The 21,924-nt window shown below is 39.6% G+C and overlaps 1 protein-coding gene across 2 annotated transcripts in view; it reads left to right on the forward strand.

Annotated features, from left to right (window-relative positions):
- GYRA (DNA GYRASE A) overlaps positions 1-21,924 on the forward strand; it is a 110,060-nt gene that overhangs the window by 66,972 nt on the left and 21,164 nt on the right. For both annotated transcript variants that reach the window (XM_010248068.3, XM_088897602.1), the window contains exons 14-15: positions 874-960; positions 1,117-1,210. In XM_010248068.3, the coding sequence (XP_010246370.1) occupies positions 874-960; positions 1,117-1,210 (181 nt within the window). The remainder of the gene's footprint in view (positions 1-873; positions 961-1,116; positions 1,211-21,924) is intronic.

The following is a 21,924-nucleotide window of genomic DNA, read 5'->3' on the forward strand; positions in this document are numbered from 1 at the left end:
TTGCCAAAATCAAGCTTGAGATAGATATAAACAAGTTGGGAATGATGAATATCTTTTCGCAACTTGAGGGGAAGTGTAGAGAAAATGATTGACCAATTTGTGGTCTCACTACTTTATTATTTCTTGATATATTGCTGTTAGCATGTGTTTTACTGTTACTTGAGACAGGGGTATTCCTGTCATTGTACCTCTTTTATTTTGTGTCTAATATAAATAGCACCTGGGGTGGCAGATAAGAAAAGATTTCTAGACACTTTTCTTCTTTTCTTTCTTCTCTTCTCTTCCATCTCTGCTCTTTTCTTTTCTTTTTCTGATTTCTTCTTGTTAAAACAGTTCTGAACCTCATTGGTTTTAGACAACTAAGGTTGAAGCATCCACAAATCCCTTAAACTATTGTAGAGCATCCCATGTCTGAAATGAATGTCGCTTCCTGTCTTCTCTAATTTCATGTGTTTTTCCTCGTGCTTTTAGCTCCTCGGTTTGAAATCTTTTCTTTTCTCCATTTGTTCACCTGATTGAAGCTTTTTATTTTTCCATCTCTAGTTACTTGTTTCATGAAAAACTTGGTATTATGTTCCATGCATGTGATGGCATTGTTCTATCATCTTTGGCATTTTTCTGTGGCAATACAAGTTATCTTTCTATCCTACATATGACATGTACTGCCTTGATTAACTTGTTGCTGGATAGCATATAGGTGCAAAAACTTTGAGTTGTACTATTTCCTTTCACTACTATGTATTGCACTTTTCCATAGCTGTAAATTTTCCTTCAATCAATTGATTTTTACTTGTAATGTTTGCTAGAATGTCACAAGTAAAATGATAAGTATGCAACCTGAATGACATTTAGGCACTCTTCCTTTTGTCTCAGGCTTTCCTAGACTTCAGATGCTCTGTTATTGAGAGACGTGCACAGTTTAAGCTTTCTCAAGCTCAAGAAAGAAAGCATATTGTAGAGGTGTGCCTTATAATAAAAGAAAAAATGAGTAATTATCTATTATGTCTTAAGCAATCCACTTAGATCATCTTTCAGCAGAGAGTGTAAAACAAAACTAGTTATGCAGACATGGTTGCAAATATTGTTGGTAATTAATTTGATATCATTTCTGCTCAGGGTATTATAGTGGGGCTTGATAATTTGGATGGTGTGATTCATATAATTAGGGAAACTTCGAATAATGTGATGGCTTCAGCTGCCTTGAGGAATAGTAAGTACCCATACCTTTTTTGACACCTTTTCTTCATTATGTTGACATGTTATTACTGTCTTCTGTGGTGCTACATGTTATCTACTCAATTCCTTTTCTTTTTAGTGTTACGGTAATGTTTTTTTATTGTTGCTGTGTTCCTAAGGCACTTTCTTTTTTAATTGAAACAATGAGATAAAAGATAAATGATCCGTAAGTTCCTTTTGGTGGGGCTGGTAGCATTTGCTCCGGCCTCTTCAAAACTGAGCTGGAAATGGAACTGCTTTTCTGTCTGGGTGGCAGGTCAGTGGTTCAAACATTTGGGTCAAATGGGTCAATGTATAGTTAAATATATCTCTATCTATCTATCTATCTATTGATACACACACACACACACAGTTCTATTAAAAGTGTGAATGAGAGTGAAACTTTTGTTTGACTAAAATACCTAATTCGAGTAAAGAAAAAACAATGCAACCCTTCAAGTCAAATGTGTAAATCCTTGATATGATAATGAAATAAAAAATGAAAAACGTTTAAGCACTTATCTATTGTTTTATATTAATCATATAAAACAAAAATAACTGTGATAAATAATTGTTGTTTTTATTGATGTTGGAAAGAAAATATAAAAGTTAAAACTGACCCAAAAATGAAATTGTTTTCTTGGTGGTGGGTCAAAGTTCAACCTTTTCAGGTCATTCGTGTCAACCATTGACCTCCTAATTAAATAATAAGAAATTTAAAATATAAAATACAAAATATGAAAAATATAGAAACTGTAGAAAATTTGTTTTTATTGATGATAGAAATAAAAATACAAGTTTAAAACAACTTAAAAAATAAAAACTCACAAATGTAGAAAAATAGAAAGGATTTTAAAGAAAATAAGTGTGAAAAATAAGAATAATTTTTACAGACAGAGAAATATAAAAAAATGTGGAAAATTTGAAAACATATAATTTATTATCATAAAAAGTTTCAATGTGCAAAGGGCATGCACACTTACTAATACAGTAAATAGCAGAAACTTTGCAAAAAAAAAAAGGCTTGTCTCAAGTGTTATACATTCATCATATGAAGCAGAAATAAGCATCACAAATACAACCTATTACTATTAGTGATGGAAATGGCTAAAAAATACAGAAAATTGGTGAGAACCTTGGCTATTTGTTCATCTGATGTTATATATTCATAACATTGATTAAACAGAACAGCTGTACTAACTAAAATTATCTATTCATCACATTGATGAAGAAGCCACGTGGATGCTGAACCAGAGTCGACAATGATAATATCTTTTTATGATGGGTGGAGTTAGTATGCATTTTGAGCTAATAGGCCTTCTAAAATATTTAAAGTTTGCATTTTTTCAATTAATTATTATTTTTACTATTTTCTTGCTTTATTTTGCATAATTTATATTATACTCTTGGATAGTTAAAAAGTTCAAACATTTTATGTAGAGAACACTGATGTGGGCCCCATAGCTGTGGTCCCACTCTATCTGTAGGGTAGAATGTACCCTAGTCATCCTAGGGTTAGCTGATGGTCAATCTGTTATTCTAGTTGTTATTTATATTTCAGTTTTATATTGTTTTATGTGTTATGTAAATACCAAGGGCAGATGTGTCCTTTCATGTAACTAGCATAACCTATAAATATTAAACAGAAGTGGCGGCGGCAGAATACTTAAATTCTGTCATTCCTTTCAAATCTTGTGTTCTACTGCTCTCTCTCTACTCTTTCTCCTCTTTCCTCTATACTTTTCTCCTTTTTCGAACCTGAAATTTATTAGGGTTCAAGACTGATAGCAGTCTTGAACATCTATATGGTATCAAAGCAAGGTTAGGGTTTCTCATGTGAGTCTAGTACCAGCCGACCACATGATAATCTCCTAGGACTGGAAGCTGAAAAGATGGAGTTCGTAGACTGATTATTGGAGTTCGCCAGAAGGATTAGCAGTTGTTGAAGGCTTGTCACGGTTGCAGAGTGTTGGTGGTCAGGAAGAATCATAGAAGACTAGGGTTCGGGTAACCTTGGAAGGCAGCGAACAGTTTTTTTTTTTTTTCGTGTAAGTTATTTACTTTCTAAGAGAAATTCTATCAGAGAAGATAGGTTGGACCTATCTGGAGAGGGCGGCCGACAATTCTAGGGTTTTCTCCCTTCTATTCTCTAGGGTTTTACTGCAAACCCTACTGTTGGGCCGAACTGCCTTAGCTTTGTTTCTCTCTACTCTAGGGTTTGAAAGTGATCTTGCGGCAAGCCCTAATGTTAGACTGAACCTTGCGATTTAGTTGGGGCTGTCCTCAAGTTTTTGTTAGCATTGATCATGTTTTAGGGTTTCTCTTTAAGGATTGATTAAAACCCTAATTCTGCCAAGCATATCAGACCTACTTCTAAGCTGTTTTTCAGATCCTTTTGGGGTTTTCGAACACTCTTAAGGGGTGAGAACTGTACGGACAGTTGCTGTTGTGTTTGCTAGTTGGTTTCAGATCAGAGTTATACCAGTTTTGTGCACATACACTGTGAATACAGATCAGTCCTACACTGTTTTGATTGTGATTAATAGTCCAAGTACTGTTTTTGAGACTTGACCGAGATGGAGTTTAAAAATCAGGCAGAAGGCAGCTTTGGGAACATCGGTTATGGTAGTGTTTTTGAGACGGGTGGTCAGATTACAACCGTAAAGTTTGATGGATCAAACTATTTGGAATGGGCCTAATCAGCCGTGATGGCTATTGGGGGAAGAGGTAAATTAGGGTACCTCTTGGGAGATGTGAAAGAACCCCCCAAGGGAGACCCTACGTATACCAAGTGGATCCAAGAAAACTACTTGGTTATGACATGGCTGTGTAATTCTATGCAGCCTCATATTAGCCGAAATTACTTGTGGGCAAAGACAGCTAAGGAGATATGGGATGTTATGAAAGAAACTTATTCCCAACCCCTTAATGTTGCCAGAGCATATGAATTGAAATGTGAAGTGAAAAACCTTAAACAAGGAGAGAATTCGATTTCCGTATGCTTCTCTACCTTGCAGTCCCTGTGGCGTGAGATTGATCACTTAGAGACTCTTGAGTGGGATAGTCCCACAGATGCACAGATATATAGAAAGAAGGTCGAGACAAATCGAGTGTTTGAGTTTCTGGCGGGCCTAAATTCAGAGTATGATATTGTGCGGCAACAGATTTTGGCTTGAGACAGTGTGACTCTCTCTCAGGCATACTCATTCGTATATAGTGAAGAGACCAAAAGGAAAGTTATGATGCAACCTCAACCCCTTACACCAGCCTTTGTAGCTGTCACACCCAAATTAGGGGGTGATTCAGAGAAGGACAGGAGGAAGGAAGACAAAAAGGATGTGGTATGTGAACATTGTAAGAAACCCAAATATACAAAAGAAACATGTTGGAAACTGCATCCTCACTTGGTTCCGGCGATGTTGAGAAGCAAGAAGGGCACTGCTCATGTGGTCGTGAACACTGATTCAACATCCTCATCTGGCACAAGAGGAACACCTTTAGAGACCTTTGCTGCAGTTCGGGCTGCCCTAATACAGTTAGAAAAGGAAGTTGGAAATTCAGCTCAGCCACCGCAGTCACCATCAGCTCCTGCCACATCTGCCTTCGCACATTCAGGTACTCGAGCTTCAGCCTACCATTCTTCAGCTCCAGGTACTACTGAACCTTGTTGGGTAATAGATTCAGGGGCATCCGACCACATGACTAGCTTGCCTTCACTGTTTACCACTTACCATTTGTCTTCTGGTAGGGATAAAGTATCTATTGTTGATGGCTCCCTAGTTCCTATTTCTGGGAAGGGTGACTTCAAGTTATCAGATACTATCTCCCTGTCATCTCTTTTGCATGTTCTTAAGCTTGATACTAATCTTCTTTCAGTTAGTAGTATTAGCAAGCATATGAACTGCTCAATAACCTTATTCCCTGATCGATGTGTTTTTCAGGACTTGGAGACGAAGAAGGTGATTGGGACTGGCCGTGAGACGAATGGGATCTATCTGCTCGGGGAGAGGTCCCGTCAGGAAGAGTCAGTAGGGAAGATGTCTTTTGTTTCTCAGAGTGTGAGTTCAGTTATGCGAAAGCATAACCGATTAGGTTATTTGTCCTTTCGGTCTCTAAAGAGTCTGTTTCCTGCTTTATTTTAGTCTATTGAGTTGTCTCAGTTGCAGTGTGAAAGTTGTGAGTTCGCTAAGCATTGTAGAAAGTCTTATTTATTGAGCAATAAAAGTAGTAATAATTTTTCCCTTCCATGGGTGGGTACAAATATTTCTTGTTATTTGTTGATGACCATACCCGTTTTTCTTGGGTTTATCTCATGCGTTCACGAGATGAGGTCCCTGCCCTGACCCAAAACTTTCACCAAATGATCCTAACCCAATTTGATGCCAAGATCAAAGTTCTTAGATCCGATAACGCAAATGAATACTTTGCTAAACCATTGACATCTTACCTTCTTAATCATGGGGTTATACACTAGAGCTCTTGCCCTCATACACCTCAGCATAATGGAGTTGCAGAAAGGAAGAATATACACATCTTGGAGGTGGCTAGAAGTCTCATGTTTACCTCCAATGTCCCTATTCGCTTCTGGGGTAATGCTATCCTCACGACGGTATATCTTATTAATCGGGTTCCTTCTCGGGTCCTTGATATGAGATCTCCTTTTTCCCTTCTATACCCAAGTGAGGAGTTGTTTTCTATTCCCCTTAAAACATTCGGTTGTACCTGCTTTGATCAGCTTCTCGGACCCCATCACTTCAAGTTCGAACTCAAGGCCTCCAAATGCATCTTCCTTGGTTATGCACAAACTCAAAAGGGTTATTGCTGCTATGATCCTGTCTCAGGGAGGAAGTTTGTCTCTATGGATGTCACTTTCTTTGTGGAGACACCCTATTATCCTTGGGTTTACCTCAGGGGGAGAGCAGTGAGAGTGAGGGTTTGAGTTCTTTTCTTCATGGGGAGAGCAGTGAGAGTGGGGGTTTGAGTCCTTGTCTTTAGGGGGAGAGCAATGAGAGTGGGGCAGTTCCTTTACCTATTCCATTGGGTGATGAGAGCTGCATTGGTGATGGTGGTCAGAGGGATCAGGAATTGAGGGTCTATCATACGTGGTGCAGGCAGGTTGATCCCGGTCATCAGCAGTCCAGGCCAGCTCCAATCTCTTTTGCGGCTCCAAGTCCTTACAGTCCCAAGGCCCACAGAGACTTCTTCCACTGTTGCCACTTCACCTCCTACAGATGACCTTGACCTTCCGATTGCCGTCCGTAAAGGGAAACGACATTGTACCACATCTACAGCCCACTGCATTTCCCAGTTTTTTTCCTATGATCGCCTATCTCCACCTACAGGTCCTACCTTAGTTCCGTTTCCAATGTCCCTATTCCAAGAACAGTGCAAGAAGCCCTATCCGTCCCGGAATGGAAAGATGCAATGCAGGTTGAGATGGATGCCCTGTTCAAAAATAACACCTGGGAGGTAGTTGATATGCCCAAAGGAAAGAAACCAGTTGGCTGCAGATGGGTATTTACTGTGAAGCATAATGCAGATGGTTCCATTGAGAGGTATAAAGCTCAGTTAGTTGCAAAAGGGTTCACCCAGACTTATGGCATAGATTACTTGGAGACCTTTGCCCCGGTAGCCAAGATGACCACCATTCGAGTCCTATTATCCTTGCAGCAAGTCACACTTGGCCTTTATACCAACTGGACATGAAAAATGCTTTTCTGAATGGAGACCTGCAGGAAGAGGTTTAAATGCGTTTGCCTCCTGGATTCTATGATGCAGAAACAGGTAAGAAGGTCTGCCGGCTCAACAAGGCTTTGTATGGTTTGAAGCAGTCACCTAGGGCTTTATTCGATAGATTTAGACTAGCCCTTGTGAAGTTTGGTTTCGTACAGGCCCAGTCTGATCATACTCTATTCATCAAGAGGGTAGAGTCCTCCTTGACACTACTTGCAGTATATGTTGATGATATTGTGGTGATAGGGAATGATAGCCATGAGGTTGAGTCCCTTAAACAGCTCATTCATCAAGAATTTGAGGTGAAAGACCTTGGTGTACTCCGGTATTTTTTGGGTATTGAGGTTGCTAGATCCAAACTAAGGGATCTTTATCTCTCAGAGGAAATATGTCCTAGACCTGTTGGCTGAAACTGGAAAGTTAGGTGTCAAGCCTGCGGATACACCCATTGAATAGAACCACAGGATTAGTGCGGAGAGTGGGGAGCCTCTTGAAGATAAGGTTATGTTCCAGCGATTGGTAGGAAAGCTCCTATATCTCTGCCTCACTCGGTCAGATATTACTTATGCTGTTAGTGTTGTCAGCCAGTACATGCATTCTCCTAGAACCACACATCTTCTTGCGGCAGAAAGAATATTAGCATACTTGAAGAGATGCCCGGGTAGGGGTATACTGTTCAAGAACAATAACCACATAAAGGTGGCGGTCTATACGGATGCCGATTGGGCTTGGAGTGTTGATGACAGAAGGTCTACCTCAGGATATTGTGCTTTTGTGGGAGGTAACCTTGTCTCTTGGAGAAGTAAGAAACAAAGTGTTGTCTCCCGATCTAGTGCTTGAGCAGAATACAGGTCCATGGCTAACGGAGTGGCTGAAATCCTATGGCTAAGATCTCTACTTGAGGAGTTGGGTATTGAGTATGAGAAGCCCCTGACGCTGTATTGTGATAATCAAGCAGTTATTAATATAGCACATAATTCAGTGCAGCATGACAGAACCAAACACATTGAAGTTGACCGACATTTTGTGTGAGAGAGGGTCTCATCTCAAGAAATATGCCTCCCTTACATCACATCTAGTATGCAACTAGCAGATATCCTCACTAAAGCCGTATCAAGAAAGAAGCTAGAGGCGGATCTATCCAAGTTGGGAATGATGAACATTTACTCCCAACTTGGGGGGGAGTGTAGAGAACACTGATGTGGGCCCCACAGCTGTGGTCCCACTCTGTCCGGAGGGTAGAATGTACCCTAGTCATCCTACGGTTAGCTGATGGTCAATCTATTATTCTAGTTATTTATTTTTCAGTTTTATATTGTTTTATGTGTTGTGTAAATACCAAGGGCAGATGTGTCCTTTCATGTAACTAGCATAACCTATAAATATTAAACAGAAGTGGCGGCGGCAGTTTATTTAGATTCGGTGCTTCCTTTCAAATCTTGTGTTCTACTGCTCTCTCTCTACTCTTTCTCCTCTTTCCTCTATACTTTTCTCCTTTTTCGAACCTGAAATTTATTAGGTTCAAGACTGATAGCAGTCTTGAACATCTACATTTTAAAATTATTTACTTCTAGAATTGGTTCGTCGAAGTTGCAAGATGGAGGAAAGCGATGAAGATTGAAGCAAAAGATTTCATATTTTTAGAGATAAGGATCAGAGGCCAGCAGAGCTTGAAGATTAGGGAGGCAAAGAAAGCTACAATACTGCTGGAAGGTCTTGAAGTGATCGAATTGATGCAGAAGTTTGTTTAAGAAGCAAGTTCTAAAGGTAAACAAATGAACTTTATGAAGTTCAACCTTGAATGAAGATAGAGTTAGAAATGTAAAAAGAATGCAAAAGGATGCTACATAACTCTGTATGAATTGTTTGGAGGAAGAAAGAAGCAGTTGGTTTGCTTCCTAGAAAGTAGAAGGGGTAATGGATGCACGGTAGTGGCAGAGGTACTGAGTGACTTTACTCAGCAGCTGAAAACAAAACAAGTAGAGGCTGTGGTAATGGAAAAGAAAGTGGGTAATCAAAAGAGAGAGGAAGAACCCATTGATAGGAAATGGATGATTACAGAAAAATGAAAGAGTTGTAAACTGGTAGCAACACTAGAAAACGAGGATTGGGGGATGAAATTTGTGGTGGAAACTTCAAGTCCACCGATGGTGATTACTCCTTATGAATCTTGTATAGCTTTGATAGATCTAGGTGAAGATGATGTAGAGATTTTAGCTTTAAATATTCGCTCAGAGGCTGGTGCTCTCGAAATGGTGTCCTCGAAATGGTGTCCTCTCTCTAATACCAAAAGTTTTGAGATTGAGGACAATGTAATAGTCAGATTGCTTGGGTTACCTTTCAATCTCTGGAAGGAGGAAGTATTACAGTCAATAGGTATAATTTGTGATGCAAGATTAGATGGTGTCTTTGATTTTGATCTCCATTCAGTTGTAGTGATGCTAGGTTGTGTTAAACCCAGTGACATTCCAAGGAATATAGAGGTTGTTTTAGATGGTTTAGTATACCCCGTTTGGCTTGCTACTTCCATTGAAGGCCAACTATGGAAGGAGGGAGGGAAGGGGGGAAGATGAAGGGACAGAACATGCTTGTTTGTGTGGTTTGCAAGGCAGAGTAGTCAGTACAAAAGAGGCTAAGTCAACTGAGGTAACCAAGAAAAAAGAGAATAATTTAAACACTTGGAGAATGTTTGCATGGTAGGGTGGGCTGAGGGATGGTAGGTTCTATGTTCAAATGGTGACAGTAGGCTTAAATGGAGACAAACTTGTGCCATAAGTTCAAATTTCAAAAGAAATTGAACAAAGGTCGGCAAGGGTTCAGGTTTCAAGTTGGTCTTGTGAGTCGGTTCATTCTGGTCCAGTGAACCGAGGCCAGTCACATGATGCTTTAAGTAAACACGTGACTGGTAAAGAGGTTGGGGGGCTGGGCGCAGGCTCATCAGAAATTAATGGGTTTGTTCCTGTGGTTGGGCCATTTGTTTTAAAACGTGTGGACCTAGGTCTTGTAAAACAAGTGTAAACAGAGGAAGAAGAAGAATTTGTTATATTATTCATCAATCTCGTATGTATATATACAAGTTACAAATTCTATGTTATGAAAGAATATGTTAGGAATGAAGACTAATCAAATTCCTACAAATCAGTCCTACAATTAAGGTAAATCATATCTCCCTAGTATTTACTTCCTATTTTAATTATACAGTCTGTAACACTCCCCCTCAAGCTGGAGCATAGATATTAATCATGCCCAGCTTGTTACAAAGATAATCAACCCTAACCCCATTAAGAGCCTTCGTGAAGATATCTCCCAGTTGTTCTCCTGTTTTCACATAGCCTGTGGAAATCAAACCTTGCTGAATCTTTTCACGAACGAAATGGCAATCAATCTCGATATGCTTAGTTCGTTCATGAAAAACTGGATTAGATGCAATGTGAAGAGCAGCTTGGTTATCACACCACAACTTGGCTGGTACTGAAGTTTTAAGACCTACTTCAGTCAGAAGCTAATATATCCACATTATTTCACACACAGACTTGGCCATAGCTCTATATTCTGATTCTGCACTCGAACGTCAGACAACATTTTGCTTCTTGCTTTTCCATGAAACTAGATTCCCTCCAACAAATACACAATAGCCTGAAGTAGACATTCGATATTCCTTGGATCCTGCCCAGTCAGCATCTGAAAAACATTCAATTCTAGTATGACCATGATTGCCATACAAAATTCCTCGCCCAGGTGCTCCTTTTAAGTAGTACATAATTTGTTCTACAGATGTCCAGTGATTAACTGTTGGAGAGGACATGTACTGACTCACCACACTAACTGACTACGCAATATCTGGATGAGTTACAGTAAGATAATTCAACTTTCCAATCAATCTTCTATATCTCTCAGGATCTTCAAATAATTCACCATCTTTTGTGAGCTGCAAGTTAGGAACCATTGGAGTGCTACCTGGCTTAGCTCCCAACTTTCCCGTCTTAGACAACAAGTCAAGTACATATTTCCTTTGAGATAAGAATATTGCCTTCTTGCTTCTTGTTACCTCAACACCCAAGAAGTATTTCAACATTCCCAAATCTTTGGTATGAAACTGAGTGTGGAGAAAGGATTTAAGGGATGAAATCCCTGTAGTATCACTCCCAGTAATGACAATATCATCCACATACACAACTAACAAAATGATGCCGACAGTAGAGTGCTTGAAGAAATTAAAATGATCAGACTTACTTTTCTTCATACCAAAATTCTCGACTACTTGACTAAACTTTCCAAACCAGGTGCGAGGACTCTGCTTCAACCCGTACAGAGACTTATGAAGATAGCAAACTTTCCCATACTCCCCCTGAGCAACAAAGCCAAGTGGTTGCTCCATATAAACATCCTCTTGAAGATCCCCATGATGAAAAGCCTTTTTGATGTCTAACTAATGAAGGGGCCAATTATAAGTAGCTGCTATAGAAATAAACAACCTGACAAAAGTAAGTTTAGCAACAGGAGAAAAGGTATCAGAATAATCCACTCCATAAGTCTGAGCATATCCTTTAGCAACAAAACGGGCTTTCAATCGGGCAATGGACCCATCAGGATTGACTTCAACAGTAAACACCCATTTACACCCAATAGCCTTCTTATTTGCAGGTAAATTTACCAAGGTCCAAGTACCATTGTCCTCTAAAGCATTCATCTCCTCAATCATAGCATTACGCCATCCAGGGTGAGAAAGGGCTTCTTTAACAGTCTTAGGAACAGAGATAGAATCAAGAGATGCAATAAAAGAACAAGGGGACGACAAATGATTATAAGACACAGATGAAGATACTGGATAAGTACACTTACACTTACCTTTACGAAGAGCAATAGGAAGATCATCATTAGAGACTGGTTTTGATGACGAAGGAACATGATCAGTTGAGATTGGATCTGCCGACGAAGGAGCTGGTGCAGGACATGGATCCGGAGGGGTTGGTCGTCGAGAATAAACCTATTCTGTAGGTGGCTTAGGCCTGGCAGGAGCAAATTCAATAGGATGTGAAACATATGATGTGACAGTGTAGATTAACAAATCATCATCCTCCCCCTGACTTGAATGAGGAGTAGATGGAAAGAAAAGTGTATCTTCTAGGAAATTAACATCACCAAACACAAGATATTTGTGAAGAGTAGGACAATAACATCTATACCCTTTTTGAACACGAGAATACCCAAGAAAAACACACTTCAAAGATTTTGGATCTAGTTTGGTAACCTGAGGACGAACATCCCGAACAAAGCATGTACACCCAAATACCTAGGCTCAATTGGAAACAATGTTTTATTTGGAAATAGAACATGATAAGGAGTCTTACCCTGAAGGACAGATGAAGACATACGGTTAATCAAAAAACATGCTGTGGAAACTGCATCAGCCTAGAAAGGTTTAGGAACCTTCATTTGAAATAACAAAATTCTTGTAGTTTCAAGAAGGTGTCTATTTTTCTGTTCAGCAACCCCATTTTGAGATGGTGTATCTTCACAAGAAGTTTGATGAAGAATGCCATGCTGAAGCATGTAAGTTTGAAAGGATTCTGACAAGTACTCCTTAGTATTATCACTTCTCAATATTTGTACAGAAACATTAAATTGAGTTTTAACTTCAAAACAAAAAGTAGAAAAATGAGAAACACCTCAGAACGATTTTTCATTAAATATAACCATGTCATACGAGAGTAATCATCAACAAAAGTAACAAAATACTTAAACCCAGTTTTGGATTCAACTGGACACGGACCCCAAACATCTGAATGGACTAACTCAAAAGGAACACTAGCTCATTTATTGACTCTAGGACTCGAACTAAGACGATGGTGTTTAGCAAACTGACAAGACTCACAATTTAATGATGACAAACTCTGAAATTGAGGACAAATTTGCTTTAACACATGGAGAGAGGGGTGGCCCAATCGACAATGTGCTTCAAAAGGGGTTACAACTCCAGAACAGGCTATGGATCTTGGAACTTGTGTATCAAGGATATAGAGACCTCTAGACTCATGTCCCTTACCATTAATCTTCTTCGTCGTAAGATCCTGAAATAAACAATAATCAGGAAAAAATGAGACACAAGGGTACGAGTGAATTTGTTAACAGAAATTAAATTAAATGATAACCGAGGTAAACTAAGAACATGTGACAAAGGAAGTGATGGTGTTGGACTAATTGTGCCAGACCCAATAACACAAGATGTTGACCCATCTGCTGAAGTAACAGGAGAGGTAGATTTATGTGACTGAAAGGTAGAAAACATACTTGAATTACCTGTTATATGATCTGTAGCTCTAGAATCGATGACCCATTTTGAAGAGGAGGAAACAAGACATGTATTGGGTTTACCTGACTCGACGATGGCAATAACAGGAGTAGATTGAGGTTTCAATGATTCTTGGTACTGAGCAAATTTGGCATATTCATCTACAGTTATCATAACAGACTTCTCAGAAGTATCCATGGTGGATGCAATATGGGCTGACTGAGTTTTCGTATTCTGCAACATCCCGCAATCCCGCTTCATATGTCCTGGCTTATGACAGTAATGACACACTATCTCTCCTGACTCCTGTCCACAAGTATTAGTATTCCTATCATAGTTAGTTGACCTGTCATAATTGCTGGATCCTCTACCACTACCACTCCTGTATTGTTGTCTCCCTGATTCAGATGTATTATTGCAGTTGACAAGGGCACTACTAGGCTGAACAGGTGGAGAACTTTCTGTACGAAGGACCCTACTGAAAGCATCTTGTAGAGAAGAGATCTCTGAACTGGAAAGAATCTGAGATTTAGCAGTCTCAAATTCATAAGGTAGGCCAGCTAAAAAACTCATAACAACCATCTTTTCTCGTTGAGCTTGTTGAACGGTCACATCAGTACTAAACGGAAGCAACGTATTAAGTTCTTCATATGTTTTCTTGAAATTCATGAAATAGCTTGTAAGAGGTCCATCGCCTTTGTCCGCCCTGTAAAAGGCTTTGCACATATCATAAATGCGGGAAATATTCCCCTTTCTGGAGTACAAGAACTCTAGATAGTTCATTAATTCCTTAACAAATCCACAGTGAGTGACTAAACCAACCACCTCACTTTCAATGGTGTTGCGTATCTGCAAGAACAAATGAGCATCCTTCCTCAACCAAGACTTTCTCAAGTCATCATTAGGAGGGTATTCAGTTAAATGGTTATCCATAGCAATACTCAGCAAATATAGTTGAACAATTTTACTCCAATCCAGATAATTAGAGCCATTAAGCTTATGCTCAGTTATTTTTGACATCACTGGAACAACATCCAACATAACTACTGATTTCTTGTCTGCCATAATCTCAAAGTTCAAATAAAAAGAATATTTTGAACACCGAAAATCAACGGAGCACACCTGTTGAAAACACCAGAATGGATATGCACGTAACAAAGCACAAATATGTGCTATACAGTACGAGGCGAGCCAAAAGACAATGGTCGAAAAATTTTCTGGCGACAGACGCACCTCCACGTGCCGACGCGTGACTGTGGCAGAATCTTCAGGCGGTGCGTGAGACACACGCGCAGGGCTGCTGACTGTCGGACTTTGTAGAATCTCCGATCGGCAGGCGGCGCTTCTCCCTGGATGGGCGGTGAGAGTAAAAAAAAAAAAAACTGCTCCAAGGAGGTGACCCGAAACACCCAAAAATTTTCCTCTACCTACTGTTTACTTAGAAAAAAAAACGAAAGGGCAGGTAGAAACTAGATTCTCTGATACCGTGTAAAACAAGAGTAAATAGAGGAAGAAGAAGAATTTGTTATATTATTCATCAATCTCGTATGTATATATACAAGTTACAAATTCTATGTTAGGAAAGAATATGTTAGGAAAGAAGACTAATCAATTTCCTACAAATCAGTCCTACAATCAAGGTAAATCATATCTCTTTAGTAATTACTTCCTATTTTAATTGTACAGTCTGTAAGTTGGCACGTGACCAAAGGAAAAGGGGGAGATGATGGACCAAGAAGATGGTCTATCATTGTCCCCCTCGTTCAAAACTCAACCACTGCCCACCGGAAAAAAGTTTAGCCACAGTGGAGTGGCAAATCTGAATTGGGCATGGGCTCCAAGCAAGAAGAAAAAAGTCAACTCTCTAGAACGGCGCAATCCAAGGATCAAGAAGCACCCGATGACAATGGAGACAAGGAGTTCCCTCATTCTGGTGACAGTAAATCAGAATATAATGGACCCATTTGAGGACTGTGCGACGGAGGAAGAAAGTAACTCATAATCAGAGTCTAAAGCCTCTTCAAGTATTGGAAGCATGGAATTGAAAAAAGCCAAATCTCTCAATGATGATGAGAGCCTGCAAACCGAGTTTTTTTTTTTTTTTTTGGAAAATGGTGATTTGGATTTAATAGGCTCAACCCAGAAGAAGCACTCTCAAATTCTCCCTTTACCTAAGGAAATGGAGTTTACAGCTTCTAATATAGAGGAGAGGCAGGGGATACCAGTTCTTAAATATGCTCCCAGTTCGCTTGAGAGGCATGACATTGATAGAAGACTAGAGGAACAGGACATGCTTGGTCACTGATCACAAAGTCATCAATCGGGGGGTACCATCTAAAGGCAGATTCTGATGCAAGGACTAAAACAACATTGGTTGAACACAATGGGAACCCACAGTCATCTCTTTTGGAATGATTAGTCATGACCTTGCCCCATCGTGTTGCTTCTCAAGAGTCATTGCCCTCTTCCCACAACCTTTCAGGTAATATTGTCAATTCATTTTCTAGCACCGATGTTTGTTTTTTGCTTGGGACAGGTACTTTTGCAGCTCAACTTGATCCACGGCCATGGATGGAAAGTATTTAATTGGGGACAAGGAGGGCAAAGAACAAGAGGAAGTGGTAAGGGAAAGAAAATTACAACAAGAGGAGTTAGAGAAGATATGGGATCAGATCTATATGTTTTTGGAGGGGTACAAGAGAAAAGAGGAAGAGGTGAGGAAGTATGAGGCTCAAGAAGGTTCAGTAAAAACAGGGGCTCAAAGTAGCAAAAAAGTTGGGGATGAATAAATTATGCGAAAGATGCAGAAGGAGGAATTAGAGAGGATTTGGGGACAGATTTATGCTCTCCTTGAGGAGTATAGGCAAACAAAGGAATCTTTGGAGGAAAACCAAGGAATTTTGGAAAGGTGAAACAAAACAAAAGCAGTCATAAGAAGATATGGAACAATTAACAACCGAAGGAAGAAGAAAAGATTAGAGGTGGAAAGGTTGATATCAGATATAAAAGAAAATTTGGAATTCAGCGAAAGAGGGGAGAAAAGGAAAGCCTCCATGTAGGGGCCTGATCTAGAAGGGGATGCCAAATCTCTTATCTCCTTGAAAAGCATTAGTTGGAATGTGAGGGGGCTGGGGAATGCTAGGAAAAGATGGCAAATTAATGACCTCCTTAGAAGGGAAAGGCCGGATAAGTGATGCTGTGTGAGACCAAATTAGCTGAAATTGATAGAAGATAGGCAAGAAGTATCTGGAAATCTAGAGGAATAAGTTGGGTTTCAGCACCTTCTTGGGGGGCTTTGGAAGGAATTGCTACTTTTTGGAGAGAGGATACGGTGGAGGTTTTGGAGGAGCTAGTAGGTAATTTTTCAGTGTCGTTAAAATTCAGGATGGTATAGGATGGATTTACTTGGGTACTAACTAATGTGTATGGACCAAGCAATTACAGAGAAAGGAATGAATTTTGGGAAGAACTTTATGGGATACAAGGGCTTTGGGACGGTCCCTGGTGCTTGGGGGGAGATTCCAATGTAATTTGATTTACGAATGAATCAAATAATCCCCAACAGGTCATTACAACCAGTATACGGTGATTCAATGATTTCATTAATAACTTTGAGTTAAAGGAACTCCCATTGTTGAATGCTCTCTATACTTGGTCCAACTTTCAGGAGACACCAACCTGCTCCAAATTAGATAGGTTCTTTTTCTATGAAAGTTGGGAAAATAAGTGGGTGGACTTGATAACAAGGGTTCTACCTAGAGTTACATTTGACCAATGCCCCATTGGCCTAGGGCATGAGCCTTTTAGGCAAGGACCCCGACCCTTTAGGTTTGAGAACATGTGGTTAACTCACTTGGACTTCGTGAAGAAGGTTGAGGAATGGTGGAGAGAAGACCTAAGAGGGGTGAAGTGGAAAGGGGTAAGATTTCACAAAAAATGAAGGATTGGAATAGGGTGCATTTTGGGAGAATAGAAATTTCTTGGAGGTAGAAGTCTAGATGTAAGTGGATCAAGGAAGGAGATGGGAACACTAAATTCTTTCATGACCTAGCCAATGGAAGGAGAAAGAAAAACCTAGTGTCCAAAATGGAAGCGGATGAAATAGTCTTTTGATACCCAAGAGAGGATAGCCAATTGTTTTGTTAACCATTTCAAATCCATTTTGAGGAGTCCCCTAAGATCTAGTGTGGAATTGGAAGGTGTGACCTGGCAGAGGCTTCCAGAAGAGAGTAGAAGCTGGTTGGAAAGGAATTTTAAGGAGGAAGAAATTAGAAAAGTTGTTTTTTCCATGGACAAATCTAAAGCACTAGGGCCATATGGGTTTACAATGGCTTTCTTTCAAGATTGTTGGGACATAGTCAAAGAATATTTAATTGAGGTCTTCGAGGAATTTGAGGATAATCCAGTGATGAGTCGTGGAATTAACGCTACTTTTTTAGCCTTAATTCCCAAGAAGAAGGAGGCCAAGCATCCAAAGGATTTTAGCCCTATTAGTTTGGTGATTAGTGTATACAAGATTGTGGCTAAGGTCTTTTCTTTGAGCATAAAAAAGGTGCTTCCTTGTCTTATCAACCAAGCGCAAGGAGCTTTTCTTCGGGGGAGACAAATTGTAGATCGGATTCTAATAGCAAATGAATTTGTGGAGGAGATGAGGAGATCGGGTTGCCAAGGTTATGTTTGTTTATTAGATCTTGAAAATGCCTATGCCTTGGTGGATTGGGGATTCTTATTACTTGTGGTAAGGAAGTGTGGGTTTGGGGTTAAATGGTGCAAATGGATAAACGGTTGCCTTTCCTTTTGCAATTATTCCATCCTAGTCAGTAGGGTAGTTAATGATTTTTTCCCAACTAGTAGGGGCCTAAGACAAGGTGATCCCATGTCGCCATTCCTTTTCACTTTAGTTTCCGATGCTTTTAGTAGACCTCTCAGAAGCGTATAGAGCCAGATCTCTAAGAGGGTGGAGAATAGGTAGAGATGGAGTTTCAGTAATGCATCTTCAATTTGCAGATGACATAATAATCTTTTGCGAAGGTTGTTTTCTGATGGTGGTAAGGAATTTGAAGGATTTAATAATTCACTTTGAGAGGGCCTCAAATTTGAAGGTAAATTTTCAGAAGAGCTGTGTTGTGGGAGTTCATTTGAACAGAGAGGATATGGAGTCTTTAGCAGCCTTGTTAGAATGCACTTGCTCTTAGTGGCCTCTCCTACCTATGACTTCCATTAGGTGCAAATCCAAAGGAAAGTAGGTTTTGGAACCCTGTGCTTGAACAATTCGAAAAAAGATTGGCTGCTTGGAAGAGAAACTATATTTCTGTGGGGGGTAGAGTTACTTCGATTAAAGAAATTTTAGACTTGCCTTTATACTTCCTGTCAGTTTTTATAATTCCTAAAAGGGGGGCAAAGATGTTGGAAAAACTTATGAGGGACTTCTTAGGTGGGGGCCTAGGCTTAGGGAATGTGGTGAGCAAGAATGAGGCTCTTTTAGGGAAGTGGCTTTGGTGGTGCCCCTTGGATAGGGAGAGGTTGTCGCATTAAATAGTGAAAAGTATCCATGGCTATTCTGAATCAAGTTGGGATGCGGGGGGTATCCCTAAGGGCTTTGCTCACAACACGTTGGAAGTCTATCTTTGGCATTCTCCCTTAATTCTTCAGATTTGTAAGGTATGATGCTTGTTCTGGAAACTCCTTTCTTTTTTGGAAGATACTTGGGTGAGCAGTCAACCACTAAAAGACCGTTTCCCTTCTCTCTATTCCATCTCCCTAAAGAAACCCATTTCTTGGTTCCTTTCCCCGGTTTGCCCTTTGGCTTTAAACTGGGATTTTGGGTTTCGAAGAGGGTTAAGGGATGAAGAATTTCTTTGTTTTTTAGAGCTATTGTTGCATCTTGGTTCGGTGTGTCTGGACCCCCCTAACCCGGATAAAAGGGTCTAGTCCCTAACCTCGGTTGGCTCCTTCACTTGTGCATCTTTCTTTAAAGCCCTTTGCTCCAACGCCTCCTCTCATGTCTTCCTGTTAAAGAGGTTTGGTCAAGGCCATTATCCCCCAAAATAGCTGTGTTTTGTTGGAAAGCCTATTACGGTAAGATCAATACTGTGGAAAACTTGCAAAAGAAGAAACCTTTTATGTGTTTGTCCCCAAAGTGGTGCTTTCTGTGTAAATTGAAGGAATAGGACTGTAACCATTTGCTGATATCGTGTTCCTTTGCTGGCATTATTTGGAATTGGGTTGCTTCCTTATTTGGGTGCAGGTGGAACTTGCCCTCTGAAGTAGAGCTGTTGTTCACTTCGGCTGCTTTTAGGAGATTGACAAAAAGAGGGAAGCTTATGTGGAAATGTATCAGAGCCACTACCTTGTGAATATTATGGATGGAGAGAAATGCTAGAATATTTCAAGAAAAGTAAAGAAGCCTTGCTGAAACCAAGGAATGCATATTGACAAGGAAAATCTCATGGTTAAATTCTTCACATTTGTTGGCAGATTACTCCTTTGATGACTTAAGGAGAAACTGGGCAGCAGTGGCTTCTACAGTCTCCACCAAGAACAAATCACAACTTGAATGGAAACCCCCACCAGATGGAGTGGTAAAATTGACTTTTGATGGCAGTTGCCAAGGTAACCCAGGGCCATCCGGAATTGGTGGGATTCTGAGAGACAAAGACGACAATATGTTGTCTCTGTTTTCAAGACCAGTGGGTGAAGGTGATTCTGTAACTGCAGAGTTACTAGCAGTGGTACAAGGTATACAAATGGCTAGTCAAATTGGAGTGAACAATTTGTTAGTAGAAGGGGATTCCAAGGTAGTAGTGGGCTGGCTGATAAGCCCAGTAACAGCTTGTTGGGGCTATAGGGATCTGTTAAAGAAAGTTAAATGGATAACAAGAAATATGACTCTCAGGTTTCAGTGGGTCAGCAGATCATGGCTGATTCTCTGGCCAAGCAAGGGGTGTCAAGGGGAGATCTGTTTTGGGCTACTTTGTAATAGTGTTTCAGGCTTGGGCATGTTTAGTATATTTTGTTCAGTCCTCGGGGAGGTAACATCTCGTGCCTTCTCCTAGGCTGATTGTATTTTCGTTATTTGAATTAATAGAACTACTCATTTATCAAAAAAATGTTTTTAAATATGTTTTCAATAATTATTGTTTTTTGATAAATCCAAGAAGGTATTGTTTGATAAAGTATTTATATTTCGAAATACAGTATAGTCAAGAAATGTTTTTAAAATTGATTTCTTGGAGGTTGTGGCCCATTGTTATTAGAACATTTCGATAAATCAATAGGTGATGCTTGTTGTTTCAACCAGTGATTCTTTATGTATCCCATATTCCCTTTCTGATTTTGCCATTATTATATTGGTTAGACCTATGCTTTTACTTTGCAAGAAAAGGCCTCTTTGATAATTTCCTGGACTTACGTAATTGCGAATAGTGGAATAATGATTCCAAGAGTAGATAGATAAAGTATCTCTTTGGGAAATCCCATTGTTTAGAAAACCAGATTGGATCAGCTTGTCGAACCGGTTGAATTGTGACATGGGCCCCCATCGGTTGAGTCATACCCAGAAAACTGTAATTTATGAAAATCAACCAAAATCGGCTAACTGGCCAGTTTAACAAGAAACCAGTAAAATCGTTTTGGTTTTGTAAAACCACCTGGATCACCACATGAATTGAAACTTCAAAATGGTAATGACAAGAATTGAACCCAAGACCTCTTTTTTTTCTGTGTATTGTCTTGTTACTACTAATCCATTCTCTTTATTTGTGTTATTTATGCCTCTTTAATGTGTATATTGCTTTAAAACACATGTTTTAAAGAAATGTAAGTTGAGAGGCTTGAACCCTGGTCATTTGGTTTGAAAATTTAGAAACTAGCCATCTATACACCACATATAAGTGTCATAATGTTTGTAAAATATATTATAGTATTTATGTGACCTGCAGTAGATTTGCATTTAGATTACGTCATCATGGTTCGACCCTCTGTTTGACCATGGTTGGACCTCTGACTCACGAACCTCTCCTTTTTCCAGTTCTATGCCCAGTCCGGTTATTGAACTTTTGTAAATCCTAATCCTTAAGGTTGGAAAGTCTAATGGGTCTTAAACCACCCTTGGGATGTCTAAAAGTCAATATATATAGAGGTCACAAGAGAAGTAAGTTCGGTTATCCCTAATGTACAAATCACGGAGCTCTTTTTGGTGCCCTATAGATCTAATCCTAGGGCCAATAGTTGCATTGTAAGGAAGTAGTATGATTTCTATTATAGGAGCTGAATGACCTGATTGGATTGTTGATGATTTATGACTTTCTTATATTATATTAATTATGGAAGGTGGGCAACATTAAGATCAAGGTGTGTTTAAATGGAAAATCAAAATAGTTAGATATCTCTATGGAAATCTTGGGTTATTTGTGAGTAGATTAACTTTCTGCATTGTTTTTCAACTTCATTCTTCATCTTTAAATAATTCTTGTTTATCTGAGGAAGCATCAAACTACGAAAGCAAGTTGTCTCCATGTAGTGTTCTTGTTCCTAATTTGCATGAGAAGGATGCTGCTTAATGGTCACTGCCATATACTACAACTTTCCTTTAACACAATAGCCTTGCAAAAAGATTGAACCCATTTAGGATAATTAACTCCTCAAGCAACTCTCATTCCTTCCATAGGCAGCCCAGGCTTTCC

Source organism: Nelumbo nucifera, chromosome 2 (genome assembly GCF_055504915.1).
Source record: "Nelumbo nucifera cultivar China Antique chromosome 2, China Antique-T2T, whole genome shotgun sequence".
NCBI lineage: Eukaryota > Viridiplantae > Streptophyta > Magnoliopsida > Proteales > Nelumbonaceae > Nelumbo > Nelumbo nucifera.